This window comes from Zea mays, chromosome 10 (assembly GCF_902167145.1).
Source record: "Zea mays cultivar B73 chromosome 10, Zm-B73-REFERENCE-NAM-5.0, whole genome shotgun sequence".
NCBI classification, from domain to species: domain Eukaryota; kingdom Viridiplantae; phylum Streptophyta; class Magnoliopsida; order Poales; family Poaceae; genus Zea; species Zea mays.
In genome coordinates, this window is record NC_050105.1 from 73,621,795 (window position 1) to 73,643,661 (window position 21,867).

General features: G+C 45.8%; 2 protein-coding genes and 1 long non-coding RNA gene across 3 annotated transcripts; 1 reads left to right on the forward strand and 2 right to left on the reverse strand.

Moving 5' to 3' along the window:
• Window positions 1–4,982: 4,982 nt before the first annotated feature.
• LOC109943029 (uncharacterized) lies at window positions 4,983–8,790 on the forward strand. Its single transcript, XR_002265631.3, has 2 exons — window positions 4,983–6,801; window positions 7,737–8,790. It is a non-coding gene; the product is annotated as an uncharacterized lncRNA (long non-coding RNA).
• A 1,306-nt stretch (window positions 8,791–10,096) lies between these two features.
• LOC103642522 (translation initiation factor IF-2) lies at window positions 10,097–11,135 on the reverse strand. Its single transcript, XM_008665779.3, has one exon. The coding sequence runs from the start codon at window positions 10,850–10,852 to the stop codon at window positions 10,253–10,255; it is 600 nt and encodes a 199-aa protein (XP_008664001.1). The 5' UTR covers window positions 10,853–11,135; the 3' UTR covers window positions 10,097–10,252.
• A 9,051-nt stretch (window positions 11,136–20,186) lies between these two features.
• Window positions 20,187–21,135, reverse strand: LOC103641215 (uncharacterized). The gene has a single exon (XM_008664576.3). It carries the CDS (start codon window positions 21,029–21,031, stop codon window positions 20,504–20,506), a length of 528 nt encoding a protein of 175 aa, XP_008662798.3. The 5' UTR covers window positions 21,032–21,135; the 3' UTR covers window positions 20,187–20,503.
• Window positions 21,136–21,867: the final 732 nt, after the last annotated feature.

Consider the following 21,867-nt stretch of genomic DNA (forward strand, 5'->3'; position numbering starts at 1 on the left):
TATTTCAAATGACTCAAATGTTTGGTCTGCGAAATGATTTGAACCGGGAATAGCGAGTAGAACAACCATATTCTTGTCAACATCAAATCATCGATCTTAATCAGCTATCACGTAGCAATCCTCCTCGCTTTCACTAGCACCCTAATGCTCCGGTCTTTATTTAATTCTTTTAGGGTCAAGTTCATCGATTTATCACCAAATGTCGGAGCGTCCAAATAACTCTATGGATAAAGGAAAATCAGGTTGACCATTGATAAGCTTATTTTTTTGTAAACTAAGTGTAAAATATTAATTTTAATACAACTATCTGTTTTCTCAAACTCATCTAATTCTTGGTTGTATCTTAGTTGCTACGTCATCTCAAAATAGAAAGAGACGATACTCTGACTATTGCACAAATGGTCCTTCTGGAATTATTATCAGAGAAACATCACGCCCACTCCTAGAAAATTGTAACACATCTTCATCTAATGATGAAGAGCCCCATCATCGTGTGGAACCCTTTCCACTATCGACACAAAGTACCGTGACATGTTCAAATTTACTACAAGGACATACATCCAACGGTTAGTTTTATGATAAATATATTAAGGCAATAGTGTCAAGCATAATTATTATTATTATTAATTATGCGAAACTTATTTTTATAGTTGCTACTGATGGTATGAATAAGACATGTACATCATCGACTACCATATCAAATTTACTACAAGGACATACATCCAACGGTTAGTTTAATGATAAATATGTTAAAACATAGTGCCAAGCATAAATATTATTATTCATTACTAAATTACTAATTTTAAACTTATATTTTTTATAGTTGATGATGATGGTACGAACATTAACACATGTGCATCATCGACTACCATATCACCCATTCTCTTGCAAACATACTCTAATGAAGTACCAGATGATCGCGCGGAAGTGCGTCGACTGCGAGATCGAGCCAGACGTGCGAGCATGACTTCTGACCAAATTGAAAGTAGACGAGCCCGTGCTAGAGAACGGTATGCGAATATGACACCAGAACAAAGGAGACGTAAAAGAGACCAACCGTTAGGCGATACACCACCTCATGGCGAACCGAACAATGGTAAATCTTACCAGATTACACTTGTATACAAGGTTCAAGCATAACTTACATGCAATTGATTTAATAATAATTTGACTTGGTATTATTACTAGATGTCAGTGCAACCAACAATAGTTGCTTACTTGAACCTTCACACTTTGCTCCAACATATCCCGTCCAAGCAAACATAGCTGGTACGACACAATATATGTTACTTACCATTCCTTTCTTAATGATTCCCATACCAATTAAAATGATTATTAATGCATCAGTAGACCGCGCAGAAGCACGCCGACAACAATATCGAGCAAGACGTGCGAGTATGACAACTGAACAACTCGAGAATACACGGGCACGCACTCGAGAGCGATATGCTAGAAGAAGAGATCAACGTAACCTTGATAATCTTGAGGGAGGAAACATTACCTATCAGAATTCGGTCGTGGCCTCAGATGATTTTGGTACCATCGATGTTGTATATAGAAACCTACCTGACGCCACACAAATGTTGCAATCTCAGTCAAATTGTCCACATTGTGGAGCAAAAAGGTTCTAGTATGAGTCTCCTGGATTCTGTTGCAAATAGGGAAAGGTCAAACTTGTGATGCCACAGCCACCCGAAGAGCTTCACTTGTTGTACACAACTAGGGACGCTGATTCACAACATTTTTTGGATAACACTAGATTTTTTAATGGTCACTTTTCATTCACCACATTCAACTGTGAGTATGACCAAAATCTTGCAAGTTCAAGAGATGGTGTTTATACATTCAAAGCACATGGTCAGGTATATCACCGGATACACTCTTTTGGTCGTCGAGAAAGTGATCCAAAACACCTGGAGTTGTACTTCTACGATGATGATCCTCTTTTATCGCATTGAATGCGTCTTGCGCGTGACGAAGTCTTCAAAGCTAAAGATCAGAATGTGATGACCAAATTAGCAAACTTGCTAAGGGAAAATCCTTACGCAGAGACATTCAGAAGTATTGGCCAATATGGAAATATTGATGAATACCGTATTGACCTTAACACAGACTACAAGCTTGACCAAAGAACGTTTAATACACCTACCTCATCGGAAGTGGCAGCTGTTTGGGTCGAGGGGACTGAGTTACACCGTCAATTCGAACGCGGAGTTACCCTGTACGGAAATGACAATGCATTTTATTCGATAAAGCCTCACCATGGGTGCTATGATCCATTGGCTTATCCTCTTTTCTTCCCAATAGGGGAGCTCGGTTGGCATTCAGGCATACCCAAGGTCGGTGTCAACACTGCTAGAATTGATGGACGGCAATCCATAGATTCCGACAACCTAGGTTAGTTGCCCGTGTTCAATACCTTTTACTAAGGTGTTGCTTTGGCCATAATGTTCTTTAATATCTTCTCTAAAATTTATTTTTTTTTATTGTATAATAGATTCGAATGGCCAACTCTATGTTACGATGCGTGAGTACTACTGCTACAAATTCCAGATGCGTCGTGAAATTTTCAACACAGTGTTGCATGGACAACGTCTGTTCCAGCAGTTCGCAGTAGACACGTACATCAAGCTAGAGACTACACGATTGAACTACATACTGTTTAACCAATCAAGAATCAGGGCTGATCTTTATCAAGGCCTGATGGATAGCGTGTATGCTGGGGAGCATCGAGCAAGTGCATTGGGTAAATTGTGGGTTCTACCGGCTTCCTTCATCGACGGACCGAGAGACATGAGACGACGATACATGGATGCCTTTGCTCTCGTGCAAAAGTACGGTAAGACGGACATATTTCTTACCATGACATGCAATCCAAATTGAAAGGAGATAACCAGTGAGCTAGAACCTGGTCAAAAATCACAAGACCGTTTTGATCTGGTGGTGCGAGTTTTTAAGGCTAAACTAGACAATTTGAAGCATCAACTCTTCAAAAAGCACATACTTGGTGTCGTGGCATCACATGTCTATGTGATTGAGTTCCAAAAAAGAGGTCTACCACATGCACACTTCCTTCTTATCATGCAGACAGGCAATAAGCTAACTGTTCCAGACCAGTATGACACTGTTATATCGGCAGAACTTCCAGATAAGAACAGATTCCCAGAACTTTTTGATATGGTAGTCAAACACATGATGCATGGCCCATGCGGACATCTCAACATGCAAAATACATGTATGAAGAATGGTAGTTGCAAGTGCCACTATCCACGACTATTTGGTGAGACAACGCTTCAGGGCAAAGACTCGTACCCCATTTACAGAAGAAGAGATGACGGACAAAAAGTACGAGTAAGGGGGCATGACTTGGACAACCGTTGGGTTGTTCCTTATAATCCTACTTTATTGAGGATGTATGACTACCACATTAATGTGGAGGTTTGCTCAAGCATTAAGGCTATGAAGTATATATACAAGTACATTCATAAGGGTCATGATTTCACGTGATGGGGGGGGAGGGGCGAGCGGGGGCGCGACGGGGGTGTGGACGGTACCGCTAGATCCACCTGTTGAGTCACCAACAACTATGAGGGCAGGTACCTGCTCCAGGTGACGCGTGCGCAACGCTTCCACGGGGCATGCTCCGGATAACGCGTGCACCGACGCTTCCACGGCTGCTCCGGATGACGCGCGCGCTAGCGCTTCCATCTCTCCAGGTGACGCGCACTCTCGGGTAACCGGATCGGAGCGGTTGAGGGAGAGAGAAGGAGGTGGCGGCCTCCGAAGGTTGATGGGGGTCTGGGGCACGGTGCCACTGCTTCAGATCGGCGGCAATTTCAGGGTGCGGGGGTGCGCGAGCGCGGAGGGTTGCTCGAGGAGGCTGACGGGGCGGGGGCATGGCCGTGGCCGCGTGGGCGAGGGAAGGGCACAGTACCGCTGCTTCGGATCGGCGACGATCTTGGGTGGGATTCGCGCGAGCGCAGAGGTTGCTCGCGGACGCTGACGGGGGCAGGGGCACGTATTGCGGCCTCGCGGGAGCAGGCGGGGGCATGGTGATGCTCGGTGGACGCCCTCGTTGCGCTCTTAAGAAGTAGTATAGATTTGTTTTAATTTGTGTATGCTGTGATGTGTATGTAAACAGTTGATTTTAAGTGTATGTGATGAATTAGTATATTATTATATGTCATATGGTGTATGTTAATTATTTACAATTATTTTAGAATTTATGTTTAGAAAGAAGAATGACAGGATTTGGTAGACCACGTGTTAGTGATGAAAACACTGGATGCGTGATTTCACAATTAAATCTTGTTTATAATGAATTTAGAGTTTAGTCGAGATGTATGTACTCATAGGTTCATATACTTAATTTAGACCGACTAAATAAATAATAGAAGCTTTATTAACATTGAGATAATATAAGTAGTACCCGTGGACTGCATTTCTATGTGTAACCAAATAATGCATATAATAATGTTTACTTTTGGATATCTGCATAAATTTAGGATTTGCCTAAATAGGATTAACTAGAAATACCATCCCTATTTCGAATGTTTACTTTGCGTAACTCCTCCCACTTGCTGAGGCCCTACCATAAGTGAACTCACCTATTGCTAAATTTTTGTCCCTAAAACCGGATGTAACAATATTGGTGCTACAGTCTTAGGAATAATGGTAAAGATGTTGAGCCTTCAATTTTATTTTAAAATGCTATTTGTTACTTGTCATCGTTACACAATCTATATTAATCTTAGCTTCTAATGTCTTTTCGCCTAAATATGCTGCGCTGCTGCAAAAACAATGACGCATGAAGTGACGCTAATTGCTCGCAAGTTGCGGCCAACCCACGCAATTGACGTGGCACCACCGATCACCTTCCGGCACACGCTCGCCATCCTGACCGTCCGACTCGAACTGCCTCATCGCAGCCGTTGGATTTCCGCTAAGTGGACAATAAATAGCGGAATCTTTTGCCTACCCTGGCACCCCGGCTTTGCCTTGGTGAAGAAAAGTCGCTGCGTTCCTCTTGCCTGATGAAATCCTCTTCCCGTCTAGATCTGAGCCTCCGCGTGGCTTCCGGATCAGATGGTTGGTCCGATCGAACAACGGTGAGTCTTGCTCTGTTACTTGATTGTTCGAAACGCATGGTTTTGTTTTGTGATGATGTGCAGGTTCCGATCTGTTTCGTTTGATTGATGAGTTGACGACGCATCGGCTCGAAGCGAGACGAGGCTGCATGGTTTTTGTGCCTGGAGGTTTCTGATCCGCGTGGTTAAGGAAACTGGGTGCTACAATTTGTTGCTACAAGTGCCCGATCCTTCGAATTGATATCTGCCGACCTTCAGAGTTGGGACGTTCCGGGGGATCTGGATCTTGGCGGACTGGACAAATTGGGAGGCGTCGACGGGCTTCTAAAGCGTGGCTGGACAATTGTGAGATGTGACATCTTGAAGGCCTTTGCCATGTTGGGTGCGCTCGCATGGCAGGCATCATAATAAAGATGTTGGTTTTGTGTGCTGGGTGGGAGATCGCACGGGGAATTGTTTTTTCATCCCTGGGTTCTCCCGCCCTTTGTGTCCCCGTGCCCTGCTTCGTGTTGTTTGGCTTCTCGTTCTACGCTTCATCACCGGTGCTGCTGCAAATTGAACGGATCTTCTCGTCTCGAGGCGTGCTGCAAATTGAACGGGGCTACATCGCAACGCAACACAACACGCAAGGTACAAATCGGATCTAAACATTTTCAATTTACAGCAAAGTTAGCAAGTTACTGAAATCACCATCAATCGTTCAAAACTTCGCGCACCACAAACTTATATACGCCTATGCTACGTCATCCATATGCACTTCATTCACCCAACGCTTATCCCGTAAGGCTATAAAGCACATGCGAAAGGCGTTCAGTCACTCTACTCTGTAAGGCGTTCTTCACCCAACGCTTCTCGCACGGGGGTCTTCTATTGACCATTGAAGATAAACTTTTGAATATATGAATCAGCTGTGTATTATTTGTTGTAGCTTCAAATGCGAGACCTATGGTTGCAGTCATTTTTATTGTAGTTAGTTTATATGATACATCGTCGTCACCGCATGAGATCTACTGCTGAGCCATATGAAGACCTGCTGCCTCATCATGGTGTTTGTATATGAAGATCAACTGCAGTGCCTACACGCTGGACGGAGTATTTATATGATGTGAAGGTCAACTGTTCGGCATCGTCGGTATGAAATGGCTATGGCCTTCAAAGCTTCCTTGGTCACTGGACAGGGAAGAAATTTTCTGCTCAAGCTAAAAATTAGATACAAGCTTGTTCAACTTGCACTATAGTTCATTTGAGTACTTACCTGTTATTGATCTCTATTGAGTTGAAGCTAGGTTTCAAGTATCTCCTAAGGTTTCGTATAGGTGAAAACCAGTGATTCTCTCTTTTTTTTTAGCACTACAATCTGTGACGTTTCATGCCCTTAGTTTGAGCTTTCTCCTTAGTGAGTTTATTAATTTTTCTTCTTTTCCAAATCAAAAGATGTTTTGACTTTCCATATTTTGCTATGCATTTAGTTAAATCTACACTGTAGATAAACAAATGTTTGTGGATAAGTAAAAATGCCTTATTTGGTCGTCATGGTAAATGGCTGCGGTGGACACATGAGCAGTCTCTGGCAGCTGATGTGTCAGTGATCTTGCTGTTTCATTGTTGGTATATATTACTGTCGGATTGTTACTATTGAGGAGCCATTTTTTGCAAAAAAATTTTGGAGGCTTCACTACATCCATTATCAATAACTGGATTTTGCTCTACGAAGGTACATGTCCATTATCAATAACTCGATTTTTTTAATTGTTCTTCGATAGTCTTTGCATTGTGAATACCAATAATTGCTGCCATTTATAACTAATACTGTTAACCAAGGCGCGTAGAAAATTGTTTCAGGTGATCTAATCTTACATAATTTTGTTATAAACAAAATTTGAAAAATTATTTTAGATTTTGATCAGCGTTGAAACGTACACACGCCATTAGGCCTGTCTGTCTCCTAACTGTGGATCTTGTCTCAACACGGTGAGGTCCTCACATGACTGTCCATTACAGTCTTTGACGGAAGGTGGTTCGATTCCACCCAGATCCTTTAGTCTGTATTTTGTGATTCAACCCATTTAAATAAATATACGAGGTATTATTGAGAAATTGAATAGAACTGGCTCAATTAGCTGCTGTATATAGGGGTGATAATGGGCTTTAAATTTTACACTAAAATTTAAGGATCGAATTAGGATAGGATCCTATTTCTATTCATTTTGGAACTAAAATTAATTTAGGGCTCTAACAAATTGTGAAGAAACATTTGGACCATTGTTGTCCCTCACATTTATATGATAAAAAGCTAAAATTATACACAAATGAGAATTTGAATCATGGTTGTTGGCTCTAAATATACATTCAAATTCACCTAGCCAATAATATACACGTCTTTGTGTTTTATATTTTATACTCAAGTATAAAATAGAATCGTGTGTTTTATATTTTATACTCAAGTATAAAATAGAATCGTAGCGACACACGAGCACGTACTTTGTTAGTACTAGTGTTGATAATGATTGATAGTTGATGTGGCGGTCGATAAAGGACATGAGCATTGGACTTAAAACACAAAAGTGTACCGTCACCAGGGAGCCGCATGTTGACCTTGCTATTGAAGTAACCAAGCTTCTTCATAGTTTGCAAATCTTTTCCCTTCAGGATGGATCGACCTATCTCAATATAGCTTGGCTTCAATGGGCTATCCCTCGGGAGCTCCTTCGCAGGTCTCAATGATGACAAAGCTCTCATAGCTTCGAAAATGGGCACAATATCCTAAAGTGCCTCTGAAGAAGTAGGAGTGATCAACTTAGCAGTCGATCGGATCCTCGCCATCTAAGGAAATTACTCCCGAAGATGTTATGTCGAAACTACTTCCGAAGTGGTGTTAGATGCAGAGTTTCGGAGTCACAGAAAATTTTGGCAGCAAGTGGTTGGGGGCAGTAAATGTGACTCGCTCCCACTCGCTCTATCACTTTTATACTGATAAGTGGGCGCGAAGAGGTGCGAGTCAAGTCTGCGTGAGCAGGCAATGTCGCCTTCCCCTTCTTCTCATCTGGTGGACCGCGAGTCTAACTCTCTTTCTACCGAATTGTTTATTTCGCCTTCTCCATAACGAGCTTCGAGAAGGTGTTTTCGGGACTTCGGCGCGAGGCCTCCCAATAATGATTTTGGTGATCTAAGCTCATTATGAAGAATCGAACTCATTCCACAAGTGGTCTTGCCAAAGGTCCTCAAAACATCTTTACTTCGCTGTAAGCAAATGTGCTTCAGGCATATAGCAAAGGATGGACAAAGATGGCTTTTGGCCGAAGCAGCGTGTAAAGAAGCTTCGTCTATACACGTGTGCAACGAAGGTGCGAGCCAAGGTCGCTAGCCTTGGCTTGGAGAAAGCTTCGAGCGCGAAAAGAGACGAAGGGGAATAAGTCCAAGACTTGTGCAATAAAATAGAAAAGAAAAAGACAATGATGCCCCTGTTATATTTGTAAATCATGTGTATGAACTATGTATGCATGTTTATAATTTCATACGAAGTTGTATAACTTTCCTATAAATAGGTGGAGAGTGCCATGCATAAAACACCTTATGTAGGCCTATAGCTTCGTCCAGCTTGACATTTGAAGTATCTTCGAGGTTTCTTATGCACAAAAAAGTTGAAGGTATGTTTGTAAACTTGTTTAACATGAGGAAAGATATAATAAATAATGTTAAGACATATGAGATGAGTATCATGCTTCACTGTTCATCGTCATCTCATATAATATTGCTTCATCTGTATCACCACTTTATGTCTTCGTCTTTAAGTTATCCTTTTGGAGAAGCGATAACTTGAGGATGGAGGTTTTAACTTCTTAACTTATGTTGACTTGCTTTTTATATGAAAAAGTAGCCAACATAGCATAAATATCTATACTATAATTAAAGCACCAATTTCAACGGTCGTCCCGCGTCATCTTTTTACAAATAACCCCTCACAGCTATTTTAAATTAATCCGATGCACGCCTATAGATAGCCAAACAGCGCCCGGCACGGGCCAGACGCCTGCGGGCCACAACTATGGCCCAGGCACGTCATGTCGGCCTGCTGACAGTGCCGGACCAGCCCGTTAGCCCGTCAGCTCATTTGATAAAATAAGCGTAAAATGTTAAAAAAATAGTGCAGAAGGTGGGGTTCGAACCTATGCCCTGATAGAAAAAGGGTGCTGACAGTGCCGGGCCAGAGTTGTGGCCTGTCAGCTCATTTGATTAAATGCCCTGATGGGAAAAGGGTGGGAAACACCGGGTGAAGCTGCCTAACCAGTAGAACATCATGCTCAGATATTTTTAATATTGAATATAAATTGTATATATGTATATACGTTTTTTGTAAAATAAAAAATATAATCGTGTTGTGTCGGGTCAGCACTACGGACCGAGGCTACAGCCCAAGCACGGTACGACGTTATTGGCTCTTGCAAGCATTAGGTCGTTTCTGAGACCATATTGGCGCAATGGACTCCATAGTGTTTGAGGTTGCTGAATTGGATGAAGCAACAATGATTTGTCACACTAACAGTAAAATGAAAGATTATTTGTTGTTTTTAAACGTTAGTAATTGCTACGAAGTAGCATAATTTATATGGAGCACATCCAGTTTTTATTTATATTTGACTTTAGCAAGCACTCCATATTTTGATCTATCTTTTTTTAAGTTTGAGTTCATGTGACTTATTTTAGAAACTTTAGCTCACAAATTTTCTCTTATTTGGTCTCTATACGGTGGAATTATGTCATTTTATAATCTCTGTTCGTTCAGTCAGTCGTTGTGAACTCTCTTCTAATCGCTCACTTTATTGGTTGTGTTGTACTAAGACATATTGCATGGAGTAAATAATAACATCAGTTAGCCAAATTAAAAAATATTATACGGAGAGCAGAGACAGTCAATAAAAAATCTTGAAATTTTATTAGTGTATAATTTACGTGAGTATTATTGTAAGCCGTCGCAACTACCGCCTAGTATGTATTTTATTGACGAGTAAAGTAAATGTGACGGTTCTTCCAAATCACGAGTTCATTCACTTTTGATTTTTTTACAATACCAACTGTTAGTGAAAATTTTGCTACGATTCACCGTCAAGCACTTGGACCACCAGGCTAAGACGTTGAAGAAAAAATAGCAGCCTCAATCCGAAGAATCAAGAAGAGATAGAGTGGATGCTTCCACCACGGCCGCCGGCGCCTTCTGCCGGGTGACCAGGCGGCGCGGGCCCTCGCATAAGCACACTTGCGCTCGACATCGCCGCCGGGGACGCGACATGAACCTTTCCGCCGCTGCCTTCCTTAGGGCGGGCCGGCGGAGCAGGTCCTGGCATAGCCGCGCGCGCTTTCGCCGCCGCCGGTGCGCCATGCGTTTTGCCGCCGCCGCCGCCTTGTGCCGGGAGACCAGGCCGGGCGGGTCCTCGCGTCACCACGTGCGTGGTCGCCGCCGCCGCCGTCACGGCGTTCGTGGGCGGCATAACGGCGCTTGCTATCGTCGCCATCGCCGGAGCTGCGTGGACTTGCCCGCCGCTCCCCTGCTTCGGGGCGCCGGGGCGCCCTTTCGGTGACGGAGCGGGCCGGAGCCGCTGGTGGTGAGACGCCGCCAGGGCCACGTCGTCTGCTCCCCGCGGCGCGCTTGGCAGACTGATGGCTGGAGCTGGGCGGTGGAAGGCGGCGGCGACCAGGCCGGACGACACGTGGCGCAGCAGCTGGCGCGCGAGCGGGCTTGTCGCTTGCGCAGACGGCGACAACGCCATGGCCGTGCTGTGCTGGCTTGGAGAGTTGGAGTCGTTGGTGATGTGCGTCCGAAGAACAGGGTCTGTCTCGGTGACGATCGATGCGATCGCTCCCTTGCGGCGTTGCGAGGGTAGATGAACCGGAGCTGCTGCCCAAGTGCCGATGCCGATGCCGATGCGTTGGCGGCGTCGGTGGTTGTCTCTGAGCTCTGCGGTCTGCGCTGGGAATGGAACGAGCACTGCTTTATAGTAGTAGGCGATCGATGGGCATGGGCGGAGGCAGCGAGCCAGCGAGTGGGGAACTGGGGGTGGCGTCTGACTTTGACTAGTTAGGCTGTCCAGACACTGCCATTGAAGTGGTCCGCAGTCAACCTCAATTTCGTGCGTATTTTACCACTTCAAAGCGGCTACCGAGAACGAAGTTTGAGCATTGACCCGCTCAAGCGTGTGGCCGTAGGTACGTACGAACGATCCGGTCCGTACACGGTACACCCGTGCCACTGGCTGTCTGAAGACATAATGTCATAATAATCAACTGTCTTTTTCTCAAAAAGATCGAGCTATGCGTCTTCTGCTGGGTAACTACTCCTGCATCTTTCTAAGTTTGTCTACGAAATATCTACGGTTCTGTTTTTATTTAATTTTATTAAATCATAAGGTGTTTATAGCTTGTACTAAGTCAGACTTTACAAGTTCTAGACTGGTTTATAAAAAAACTGCTATTCACGAATTCAAATAGTTTAATTAATACTTCATCCGTTCATAAATATATGACACGTTAACTTTTTTTTAAAAAAAAACTTTAAACATTTGTCTTATTCAAAAAATAATGAGTTATCATCTATTTCTTCGTGATTTGTTTTATCACTTAAGGTAGTTTGTGTATGACTTAAAATTTACATTTTTTTATCACTTAAGGTAGTTTGTGTATGACTTAAAATTTACATTTTAATAAATATTTTGAATAAAATGAGTGATCAAAGTTTTCGAAAAAATCAACGATATCATATATTTGTGAACGAATGTAGTATGCATTTGAAATATTCCATATGTCTTTACGACTCTATTAAAAAAGCAAGGTAGACATCCACAGCCGGTCGTGCCCCCTCCCCCGACCCACCCGCGATGCCCATCCTGATGCACGCTCTGGTCTCCAGCCTCCAGGTCCAGCGATGGAAAACCTACCCGTCGCTCGTTGGTCACCCCATCCTCCTTGGCCTCCATGTTGTCCTCCCCCTCGCGCGGGCGTCCACCTCTCGCACCCAGCTCGGAAGCCACACCGGGAGACGGAACCTCCTCACATTGCCAGTGAGGTCAATCCACTTGTGGAGGAGCTGGCAGCGAGGCTAGCAGCCACATGGCCCTCCCTAGGTGCGTCGGTGCTGGTGCCCACGAATAGGAGGTGGAGAGGGGACGCCGTGTCACCGACGCTTTGCTCGTCGCGGCAAGCCGCACCTTCTCCATCACCATTTAGATCTAGTTGTGTCATGTACCGACAGTCGGCATTGGTGCCGTATTTTTTTATTTTAACCCTTCACTACAGGAAAACGCCCAGTTTCCGACGGCCGCCACTGTTTCCGACGGTTCCTAGGTTACCGTCGAAAATAGGACTATTTCCGACGGCCTTCGGCCAGCCGTCGGAAATAAGTCTATTTCCGACGGCCCACCACCTTGGCCGTCGGAAATAAGGACATTTCCCTAACGTCCGTTACCCCGCGCACACACGCACCCAACGCACACACCCACGTCCGCCCGCACAGCTGGCCGCCGCCGCCCGCCAGAGCCGCCGCCGGCGCCCTTGGCCAGCGCTGCGGTGGACGCCGCCGCCCGGGGGGCTCGCTCGCCAGAGCCGCCGCCGCCCCTGGCCAGCGCCGCGGTGGACGCCGCCGCCTCCCCGCCCCTGGCCAGCGCCGCCCGTGGCCGCCGGGACCTCCCCGCCTTGGGCCAGCGCCGCCCACGCCAGAGGCCGCCCCTTGCCCAGGCCGCCTCACTCCCTGCCCCTGGCCGGCGCCGCTGAGCCCAGGCCACCTCGTCGCAGGGCGAGGCCGCTGTCGTTCGCGCCCCGAGACCACCGCCGCCGTCCACAGCCTCCGCGGTCGTTGCCCCGAGGCCGCAGCGGCCCGCCGCCGCGTTACCCGAGGCCGCAGCCGTCCCCGAGCCCGAGGCTGTCGTCGAGTCTTGTCACGTGAGCGCGCGCACGTGGCCGTTCGCACGGGGCCGAACGCGGCCGCACGTGAGCGCGCGCACGCAACTTCACACCGGTCGCCAGCCGTCACTCCTGTGGGCAATTCAGGTAATTTCTAACTTTATTAATGTCATGTTGTAGTATAATGTGATGCTGTAGTATAATTTGATGTAATGTTGTAGTATAATGCGATACTTAACTAAAATAGGTTTAAACTTATGCGTCACCCGTTTCGGTCCAACACATTGCTTAATAAAGTAGTGTGTTGTACCGAAATTGTCCCTTTTTGGACAGCCTTAGAGTGAACGACATATCAAATATGATTTATGATTAGTCAATGAGTTTGAGCGAGATTTCGACAGCATAACCCTCTTGTTCTCCGTTGCACCATTACGGGCGTGCAATGGAGAACAACGGGGTTATGCTGCCGAAATTTCGTTCAAACTCATTGACTTATCATAAATCTGTGATATGTCGTTCACTCTTAGGTGGGTTTAGGACCTATCCTTTCCTATAATTGTAGGACCACCGGCTGATAATATATCTAGAAATTAATGAACTTGTCTTGATCTTTAATTAGTCGAACGATGGGTGATAGTCGTCGCTGGATGTATGAAGGCTGGCGAAAAAATGATCCTTCGCTTGAGTGGATACAGAAAACCGAAGATTTTATCAATCGTGTTTTTTCTTCGTCAAGAAATGGTCGAGTGTGGTGCCCATGCAGTGTTTGCAAAAATTATCAACGTCAAACCAAGAAAGAGATGTCTGGTCATCTTTGCAAAAATGGCTACGTGCCAAATTATGAAGTTTGGGTGCATCATGGTGAGGAGCTTCCCCGTGGATATGCTCCAGAAGGTCAAGACGATTTTGACCCGGATTTAGACCGAATGGAGGAGATGGTTCAGGATTTAAGAGAGGATCCCGATTTAGTGTTTCCAGATAATCCTGAGGATCCTCAACCACCGGAAGTTAAAAAATTCTTTGAACTTCTCAAGGCAGCAGAAGAGCCGTTGCACGAACACACGAGAGTAACCATTCTTGCTTTTGTGACGCGACTTATGGCTATCAAGTCTAAGTTCGCATTCTTCATCAACTGCTTAAATGAACTTTTGAATTTGATCAGCGACGTATTACCACCAGATCACAAAATGCCCAAAGACGTGTATCAGTCAAGAAAGTTACTCTCTGGCTTAGGTATGGAGTATCAAAAAATTGATGTTTGTCCAGATAACTGTATGCTTTTCTGGAAGGAAAATGAAAAATTAGACAAATGTTTGAGATGCAGCAAATCAAGGTTCGTTGAGGTCGTAAATGAAGATGGAGATAAATTGACAACAGAAGTAGCAAAGAAGCAACTTCGTTACATGCCTCTCACGCCTCGTGTAAAACGGTTGTTTCTCTCAAAAAACACCGCTAAGCAGATGAGATGGCACAAAGAACGTGACCGCGAGAACCCTCAAGTTATGATGCACCCACCTGATATGCATGGACAGGTGTGATTACTCTAAATTATTATTTTATTTCAATATAGTAATGTTTATATGAATCTAATGATTAAAGTGTTTCATGTGCAGGATGTTAACGAGACTCGAGAGGAGGAGGCGAGGGGTGAGGATGCGACCGATTACGATGCGGCCGATGACGACTATGAGCAGGAAGATGATGCTGGAGGTGGAGGTGGAGATGGGTGGTCTTCCAGTGGTGGTCAGTTTGAGGGTGGATGGTCAGCAGGCGGATGGGACTCATGGCCTAGCAGTGATGCTGGAGCTTCTAGTGGTGGAGGGTCTTCTCGGGCACGGAAGTCGAGGAAAACACATTGGGTGCCTCCTCCTAAAGTTCCTGCTCGTGAGGAGGATAAGATTTTGATCGTACCGTGTGGCGACGAGTGAGTTGATTCTAATGTTAAATATTTGTTCATGCATTATATGAAATTTGTTAATGCTTCTTTTGTACAATGTGGTTGCAGGTCTTGGATTGATGCATCTTTTCAAGGTCAAGGACGTCGCACACAGGTGAATAAAGTTTTGGGAAGTATATGCAAATATCTCTGGCCTGGTGTAGTGATGGAGAAAGGCGTTGAGGTGCCTTGTATGTCTTGGGATCAGTACGGGCTCGCGTTCAATGCGGAACATAGGAATGCCCAAGGTGCTGTGTGGCATGAGTTCTGGGTATGTTCTCTAGCCCAACTTGAATTGATTCAACTATACAATGTGCTAAAAATCTTGTTTCTTGTTTTTTTCAGAAACGTTACAAGTTGCCTGAAGATGGAAGTATGAACGATCGTGCACGGATCGTTTTTAACAAGAGCGCGACTACCTTAGTTAGGGATCAGATGTATTATGCTCGGATCCAGGTCACTTCTGATTACATATTAAGGCAGGAAGGACGTCGGCCACGTTCCAAAAGTGAGGCATCAAACAAATACTTAACCGAAGAAGAATATCTTGAGGTAAATTGTTTTTATCCTAATTCATGTCCAAGTGTTAGTACTAACAATACATTGGATCGAAATAAAGTTTTCAGACTCGGTGCCATGGATGGCATCAAATGAGGCTGGTTGGCGGGTTGTATGCAAATATTGGGCAACAGATGGATTTAAAGGTGTTTCAATGAGAAACAGCTCAAATCGTGGGCATGATGTTCACCACAGATATGGTGGTGATGGCCACGTTCGTTTGGCAAAGCGCATGGTAAGTGTAATTTATGGTCGTGCATATCATGAATCTTCTATGTGTTTTATGTTATTTTCTTTTGTCTGTAGGAAGCTAGTTCTGGTGTTACGCCGAGTGATGTTCAGGTTTACCTTAGAGGTCACAGGGGGTCGGATCCTACAAATCCAGAACAGTTGTGTTCTCAGTCAGCTACTGAGCGTGTGGTGAGACTTTCGCAACTAGTTACAATGCACTTCTATTCTAAGAGTCGAGAAAAATATAACTGCATTGTTTATTATTTGTCAGGCCTCATATGGTGCTTCCATGATGTCGGAGCATGGGCAAGACTATGATTGGATGAATCAGCCTATCGATCCTCAGGTTGTGTATGCTAGTGGAGGCGGAAAACCTCATGGACGGTGAGTTTGCTATTATTAATTCGTCGATTTGATCTTTTCTAACATGATGTGTTGCGTGTTTAACTTCTTTCTATTTTTTTCTAGTTACCCCATGTTTGGTAGTGTTATCGACTCGACTCAGGTGAGGCCTGAAAGGTCTCGTCCATCGAGGTCGTCTAGCCGTGGTCCTCGCTCTAGTACCCAAGGAAACGCCGAGCTGATCCGGATACAGGAAGCTTTGAGGCGGCAGGAGGAGTATAACAAGCAACAACAAGAGTACTGGGCTGCTCAATTTGCACGACAGCAGGAGATGATGCAGGTAATTAGATCCTCGTGAGCCTCTACTATAATTGGAGCACATATTTTCTAATATATCCTCGTAACATAGCTTTCAATTTCTTTCAGCAAATAGCACTAGGGCAACGTCCAGATTTTTCAGCGATGACTATGCCACCTCCTCCACCTATCCCGCAGTTTGTACCGACTCCACAATTTAGTTGGCCCACACCTGCACCTCAGGTTATATTACTTGACTTTTTCTTTTGACGTTGCATAACAAGAATTTAACTACTAACACATTTTTTTGAATGTTGTAGGTCCCTCCAGGAAACTTGCTAACTCCGGGAAATGAGGACTCTGAAGATGCGGTCGCTTCTTTTGTGGACGGTCTTCTAAACAGTGGAGGAGCTAGCGGATCAAATCAACCACATCCATTTGATCAACCTCCTCCATTTGAGTAGCCTGTCTGCTTGTGTTTTTCTCGTACTATGGACTTGTGAACTTGTGGTATTGGGAACTTGTGTTATTGTGAACTTCTGAACATGTGAACTTGTGAACATTGTGAATTTGTGCTTTAACTTGTGAACTTGTGCTTTAACTTGTGAACTTGTGTTATTGTGTGTTTCATGTGAAACGATAAATTATGGATATTTGTGGTATTATATGTGATTCTGGATGAATTATTGAAAATTGGATATTGTGTGCAGATTGAATTTGTGTGATTGTTTGTAAAACAAAAAGCAGGAAAATTCTGTTTCTCTGTTTTTTAATTACTTCCGACGGCCGCTTATTTCCGACGGCCCCGTCGGAACTAAGCTGTGACGGCGTCAGGCGCCGGCGGCCGGCTGTCTGCGGGGCCCACCTCGCTTTATTTCCGACGGCGCCACCCTGGCCGTCGGAAATAAGTTTACTTCCGACGGCCCCGTCGGAAACACGGATACTTCCGACTAGGTATCCCTACGGCGTTACTTCCGACGGGACCCGCCTTAAGCCGTCGGAAGTAACTACTTCTGACGGTTCAGGACTTATTTCCGACGGTTTAGGCCGTCGGAAACTGGACGTTTTCCTGTAGTGCTTCTCTTAGAAAATGCTCACATTTAGATCCCTAAATGACTTTTTATTTTCGTTTTTTTTATCTTTGGCTCGGCGCCACAGATTTAGACGTCTAGTTGCATCATTCGATGACAACGACAGGAGACGCCGTGATTCATGCGCTGGGCCAGCCAGCCAGATTGCCGGTGCCGGAACAGGGCGCCCTTTCGGTGACGGAGCGGGTCGGCTCGCGGGCCGGAGCCGCTGGTGAGACGCCGCCAGGGCCACATCGTCCACTCCCCGCGGCGCGCTCGGCAGGCTAGCTGATGGTTGGAGCTGAGCGGTGGAAGGCGGCGACCAGGCCGGACGACAGCAGCTGGCGCGCGAGCAGGCTAGTTGGCGCAGACGGCGACAACTCCGTGGCCGTGCGCTGGCTTGGAGTCGTCGTTGGTGATGTGATTGGGAAGAACAGGGGGTCTCGGTGACGATCGATGTGATCGCTCCCCTTGCGTCGTCGCGCTGGTGGATGAACCGGAGCTGCTGCCCAAATGCCGAGGCGTTGGCGTCGCTGGATGTCGCTGCGCTGGGAATGGAGAAGGCAGCGCGGTCTAGTCTACCTCAATTTTGTGTGTATTTTATTTACCAGTTCAAAGCTGCTCCTGAGGGTACCTAGTCTTGAGCCTTGACCCGCTCAAGTCGTCAAGCGTGTTGCTGTATACCTATAAACCCAGCCGTATAACAGTCGTCACGATCCGGTCTCTGAATACTGAACTTCCCCCGCGTCCAGGGGGTTCGGGCCACCTGGTCCGTTGCCCGGAGCCCAGACCAAAAATTCTCTTATATATAGGTTTTATTTCAACCAAAAAATTAGCTTAAAATATATTTTAGCCTAAAAATATGGCCCAAAAGACCTCCTACTTGCATCTTTTGGGACTGGAGCTGGCGGCCTCCCTCAGTATCTCAAGTCATGAGAACATAGACTCTTCCAATTATTTCGCAAACCTACGCGGCTGCGCTTCCTATGTTGCCAGCGGCGCGACCGGCTCAATTCAGTCCTCTATCGCTCTCTACGCCTTCAGGCTCTACGAATCCGGCAAGGACACAAGGCAGCAACCTCCGAGGCGGCCGGGCGGGCTCTGACTCAGCCATTCGCCACCGCCAGTCCGGCCTCCACCTCCGCCAGTCCACCTTCAGGCTCTATGAATCCGGCAAGGACACAAGACAGCAACCTCCGAGGCGGCCGGGCGAGCTCTGACTCATCAATTCGCCACCGCCAGTCCGGCCTCCACCTCCGCCAGTCCGCCTCCAGCGTCCCTGCGACCCTGTAGCAATGACATGCGTGGCCTGCACTGGCGTCGCGCCATCGCCCAAATCCGCCCCTGCCATTACATCTTCTCCTAAACTATACAGCTTTCTCAACCTGATTCCATTTCTTTTCTTATTCATAGACTTCCATTTCTTTTCTTATTCATAGACGAGGGCGGAGCGCTTCCCTAGCCAATGTGCAGCGATCACCTGAGCGGCGAGCGTTGTGTGCTGAATGCTGACGGACTGCTGTCATATGCCCGTGATTCTTCTCTATTGTGAGTAATTGTTCCTGAATGTCTGATTCACTTTCCCTACCTGCCACAGTTCCAGTTACTACCCCTAAAGCGCGAAAAATTAAAAGACGAATAGTACATCGTTATATTTATAGAGTGGTTCGGGACGTTATTTTTACGGAGCTCCGCCACTGTATACTGCATGCCACATGATTAACTATATCTGTTTGACTGTTTCTCAAAGAACTATATGCGTCCTCTGCTGAGAGTAAGTACACTCCTCCATTTTTTTTCTACAAATTATTATAAGTTTGTCTAAGAAATATCTATGGTTCTATTTTTTTCAAAAAAAATCATAAGTTGTTTTTAGCTTGTACACAGCCAAACTTCGCTAGTTTTTGTCTGGTTCATAAATTTTTTTTTGCAGAAATATCCAAGACATCAACACAGTTTTCATTAATATGTATGTATTATTTGATATTTTGCATATGTTAACATATATATGTTTTCGGTGAACCTGATTACAAGTTAGCCAAATTAATCTAGAACACTATTAGATTTTTAGTTTCCTCGCTTTGTCCCAAAATAAGTATCGCTGTAAATACATGGACGCAAATTAGAAAAATGAAGAATATACGTTAAATGGTAGCTTAATCAAGTAGCAGCAGAAGTTTGTAGTCCTATTTTTCCGAACAAATGTTTTGGATGGCATTACTGCGAAACGATTACGTTTGGAGTACTAAATATGCAATTGTCTTCAAGAGAACCAAACACCTCGGTGGACAATCTACTAGCGTAAAAAACTGCATGCAGAGATTGTTGAGGTTCAGAAAGCTTTTTAGCGTAGGACATCTTTGGGCCAGCTTAAGAACACTGAGTGCCGTGACACAACTTTGGCGGATATTTTACATCGGTTCTATATTCAACGCATGTTTAAAAACACAGTATTTTGGTTACAATACGTGAGAGAGCGAAAAACTCCGGTCCAATATACCAAAGTTTTTTGGACTACCAAAATATTGTTGTATTGGTTAAACCGTGGTTTAAAATACAAAATTTATAAATATGATTTAAAACATTCTTTGACTTAAAGTATTGTCTCTACTCTTTTAAAGCACCAGTTTCGTGTGTGTGCATTGTGCGTCGCGTGTACGAAGTGCGTATATCTGTTCATCTCTCTCGCTTTTCGCCTACCAATTGGACTGTTACACCGGATAACCGTAAAAAAATCACTTAAACCCGACAGAAAGCCACACGCAACACAACGCAAAAAAAAAAAAGGCCAGGCTCCTTTTGAACCTATACTTTTTTGGCCTTTTTGACTAAAATGTAAGTTAATATCAGTCATATATTCATATGGTTATGTGCCGTCGCAACTACGTGCATTATACTAGTAGTTTGTTTAAATACCACAACATTATACCTCGAGACTAAGAAAATGTTGCGTTCCCAAAAGGGCCTTCAGATTCGACTTGAGTCTGAGCTGTTCCTATATAGATAGGTAAGAGAAATAAACTAGTTGTGCAGCCGGTAATAGCGTAGTCCGACAATCTCCACTCAACCAATTCCTTGGCTTAATGTCGATCCTAATGTTTGGTCCCGCCATTGCCGCCGGATCCTTCCGCGGGCAGACCAGGCGGTGTCGGGCCTCGCGCTCTGGCAAACGTGGTCGTCGGTGCGGCAGCATGCGTAGTGCGGATCTTACCACCGCCGCTGCCTTCCGTTGGCGAGCCGGGGCGTCCCTTGGGTGAGTGAAGAGCACCGCCGCCTACCATCCGCTTCGCCGCTGCGTGCAGCTCGGGCGCAACCTCGTCTGCCAGAAGACGCAAAGGACTCGCCGCGTCGACGCCGCCGCCGTCGCCGCGCCCTGTGGCCGTGACGGGTTTCAGGCCTTTCGCCGGCTGCATGTGCATGCGGGCGCAGTGAGGCGAAGGTCGGTGCACCGAGCCCAGCCCGAGGCGGTTGGACGACGATGACGACGGCGCGTAGCGCAGGAGCTGAATAGGAAGGGAGAGCCAAGACGAGGACGTCGTCATGGCCTTGACAGCCGGGCCTTTCGGTGGTCGGGGTGCGCCCTTCTTGTTCGTCGACGAACGGTTGCATATATATGGCATTACTGCCGATGGCGCTCCGATCCGGCCATTTATTTATAGTCTCGATCGATGGGCTAGGAGCGGCGGAAGATCCATGGGAGGACAGCCGGACGTTTGACTGGCTGTACCCTCTAGTACTGCATTGCACGTGTGTTCTCACACAGGAATAAAGGGTTGTATACAAGGTCAATTCGTTCAAGGTTTGTGCTTGAATAAATTCTTCGTGCCCCAGTCTCGCCAATTCAAAAAGGACGGGCTAGCAAGCAGGGACCAATTGAAAAAAGACTTGGCTAACATTTTTTTTGAATCCGGTCACTACTGATGTGCATGCCTGTCTCGGTCACCATCTCTCTTCCTCTCCGATCCCAACCAGCCCACAAAGGCATGGTCCGGCAAGAGAGCCAGCCCACCGAGACCATGTACTGTTAGGATGTGTTTGACACCAAAGTTTCATGATACTACAGTTTTAAAATACTGTGGTTTATATTTTATCTATGATAAAAATACTTTATAATTTTTAAAATCATAGTAAAACCAAGTATTCCTTAAAAATGATGCGGCCAAGACGGCGCACAAGGAGTGGGTGAGGTGGCGGGGCATCCATGCATGGCCATGGCAGGGAGGAGAAGCGGTTGAGGCTGGGTCGGCTGTGGCCTGTGGCAGAGCAGTGGCACCACATCAGCCCGAGCGACGAGCGCGTGGCTAGCCATTGCTGCACGTGTAAGGGGCGGGACCGACCTTGGCAGACCCGTGTCGCCGCAAGATTCTGGTTGCACGGTGTGGGGGTGGGGTGGGCAGAAGACAGGTTGATGTCGAGATGACGAGTGTAATGCGTGAAGAAAACAGAAGAAAACAGA

Bases quoted from the DNA above. Each gene is read 5' to 3' on its own strand.
- LOC103642522 (XM_008665779.3), bottom strand. From the start codon at position 10,852: ATGGCGTTGTCGCCGTCTGCGCAAGCGACAAGCCCGCTCGCGCGCCAG.
- LOC103641215 (XM_008664576.3), bottom strand. From the start codon at position 21,031: ATGCCATATATATGCAACCGTTCGTCGACGAACAAGAAGGGCGCACCC.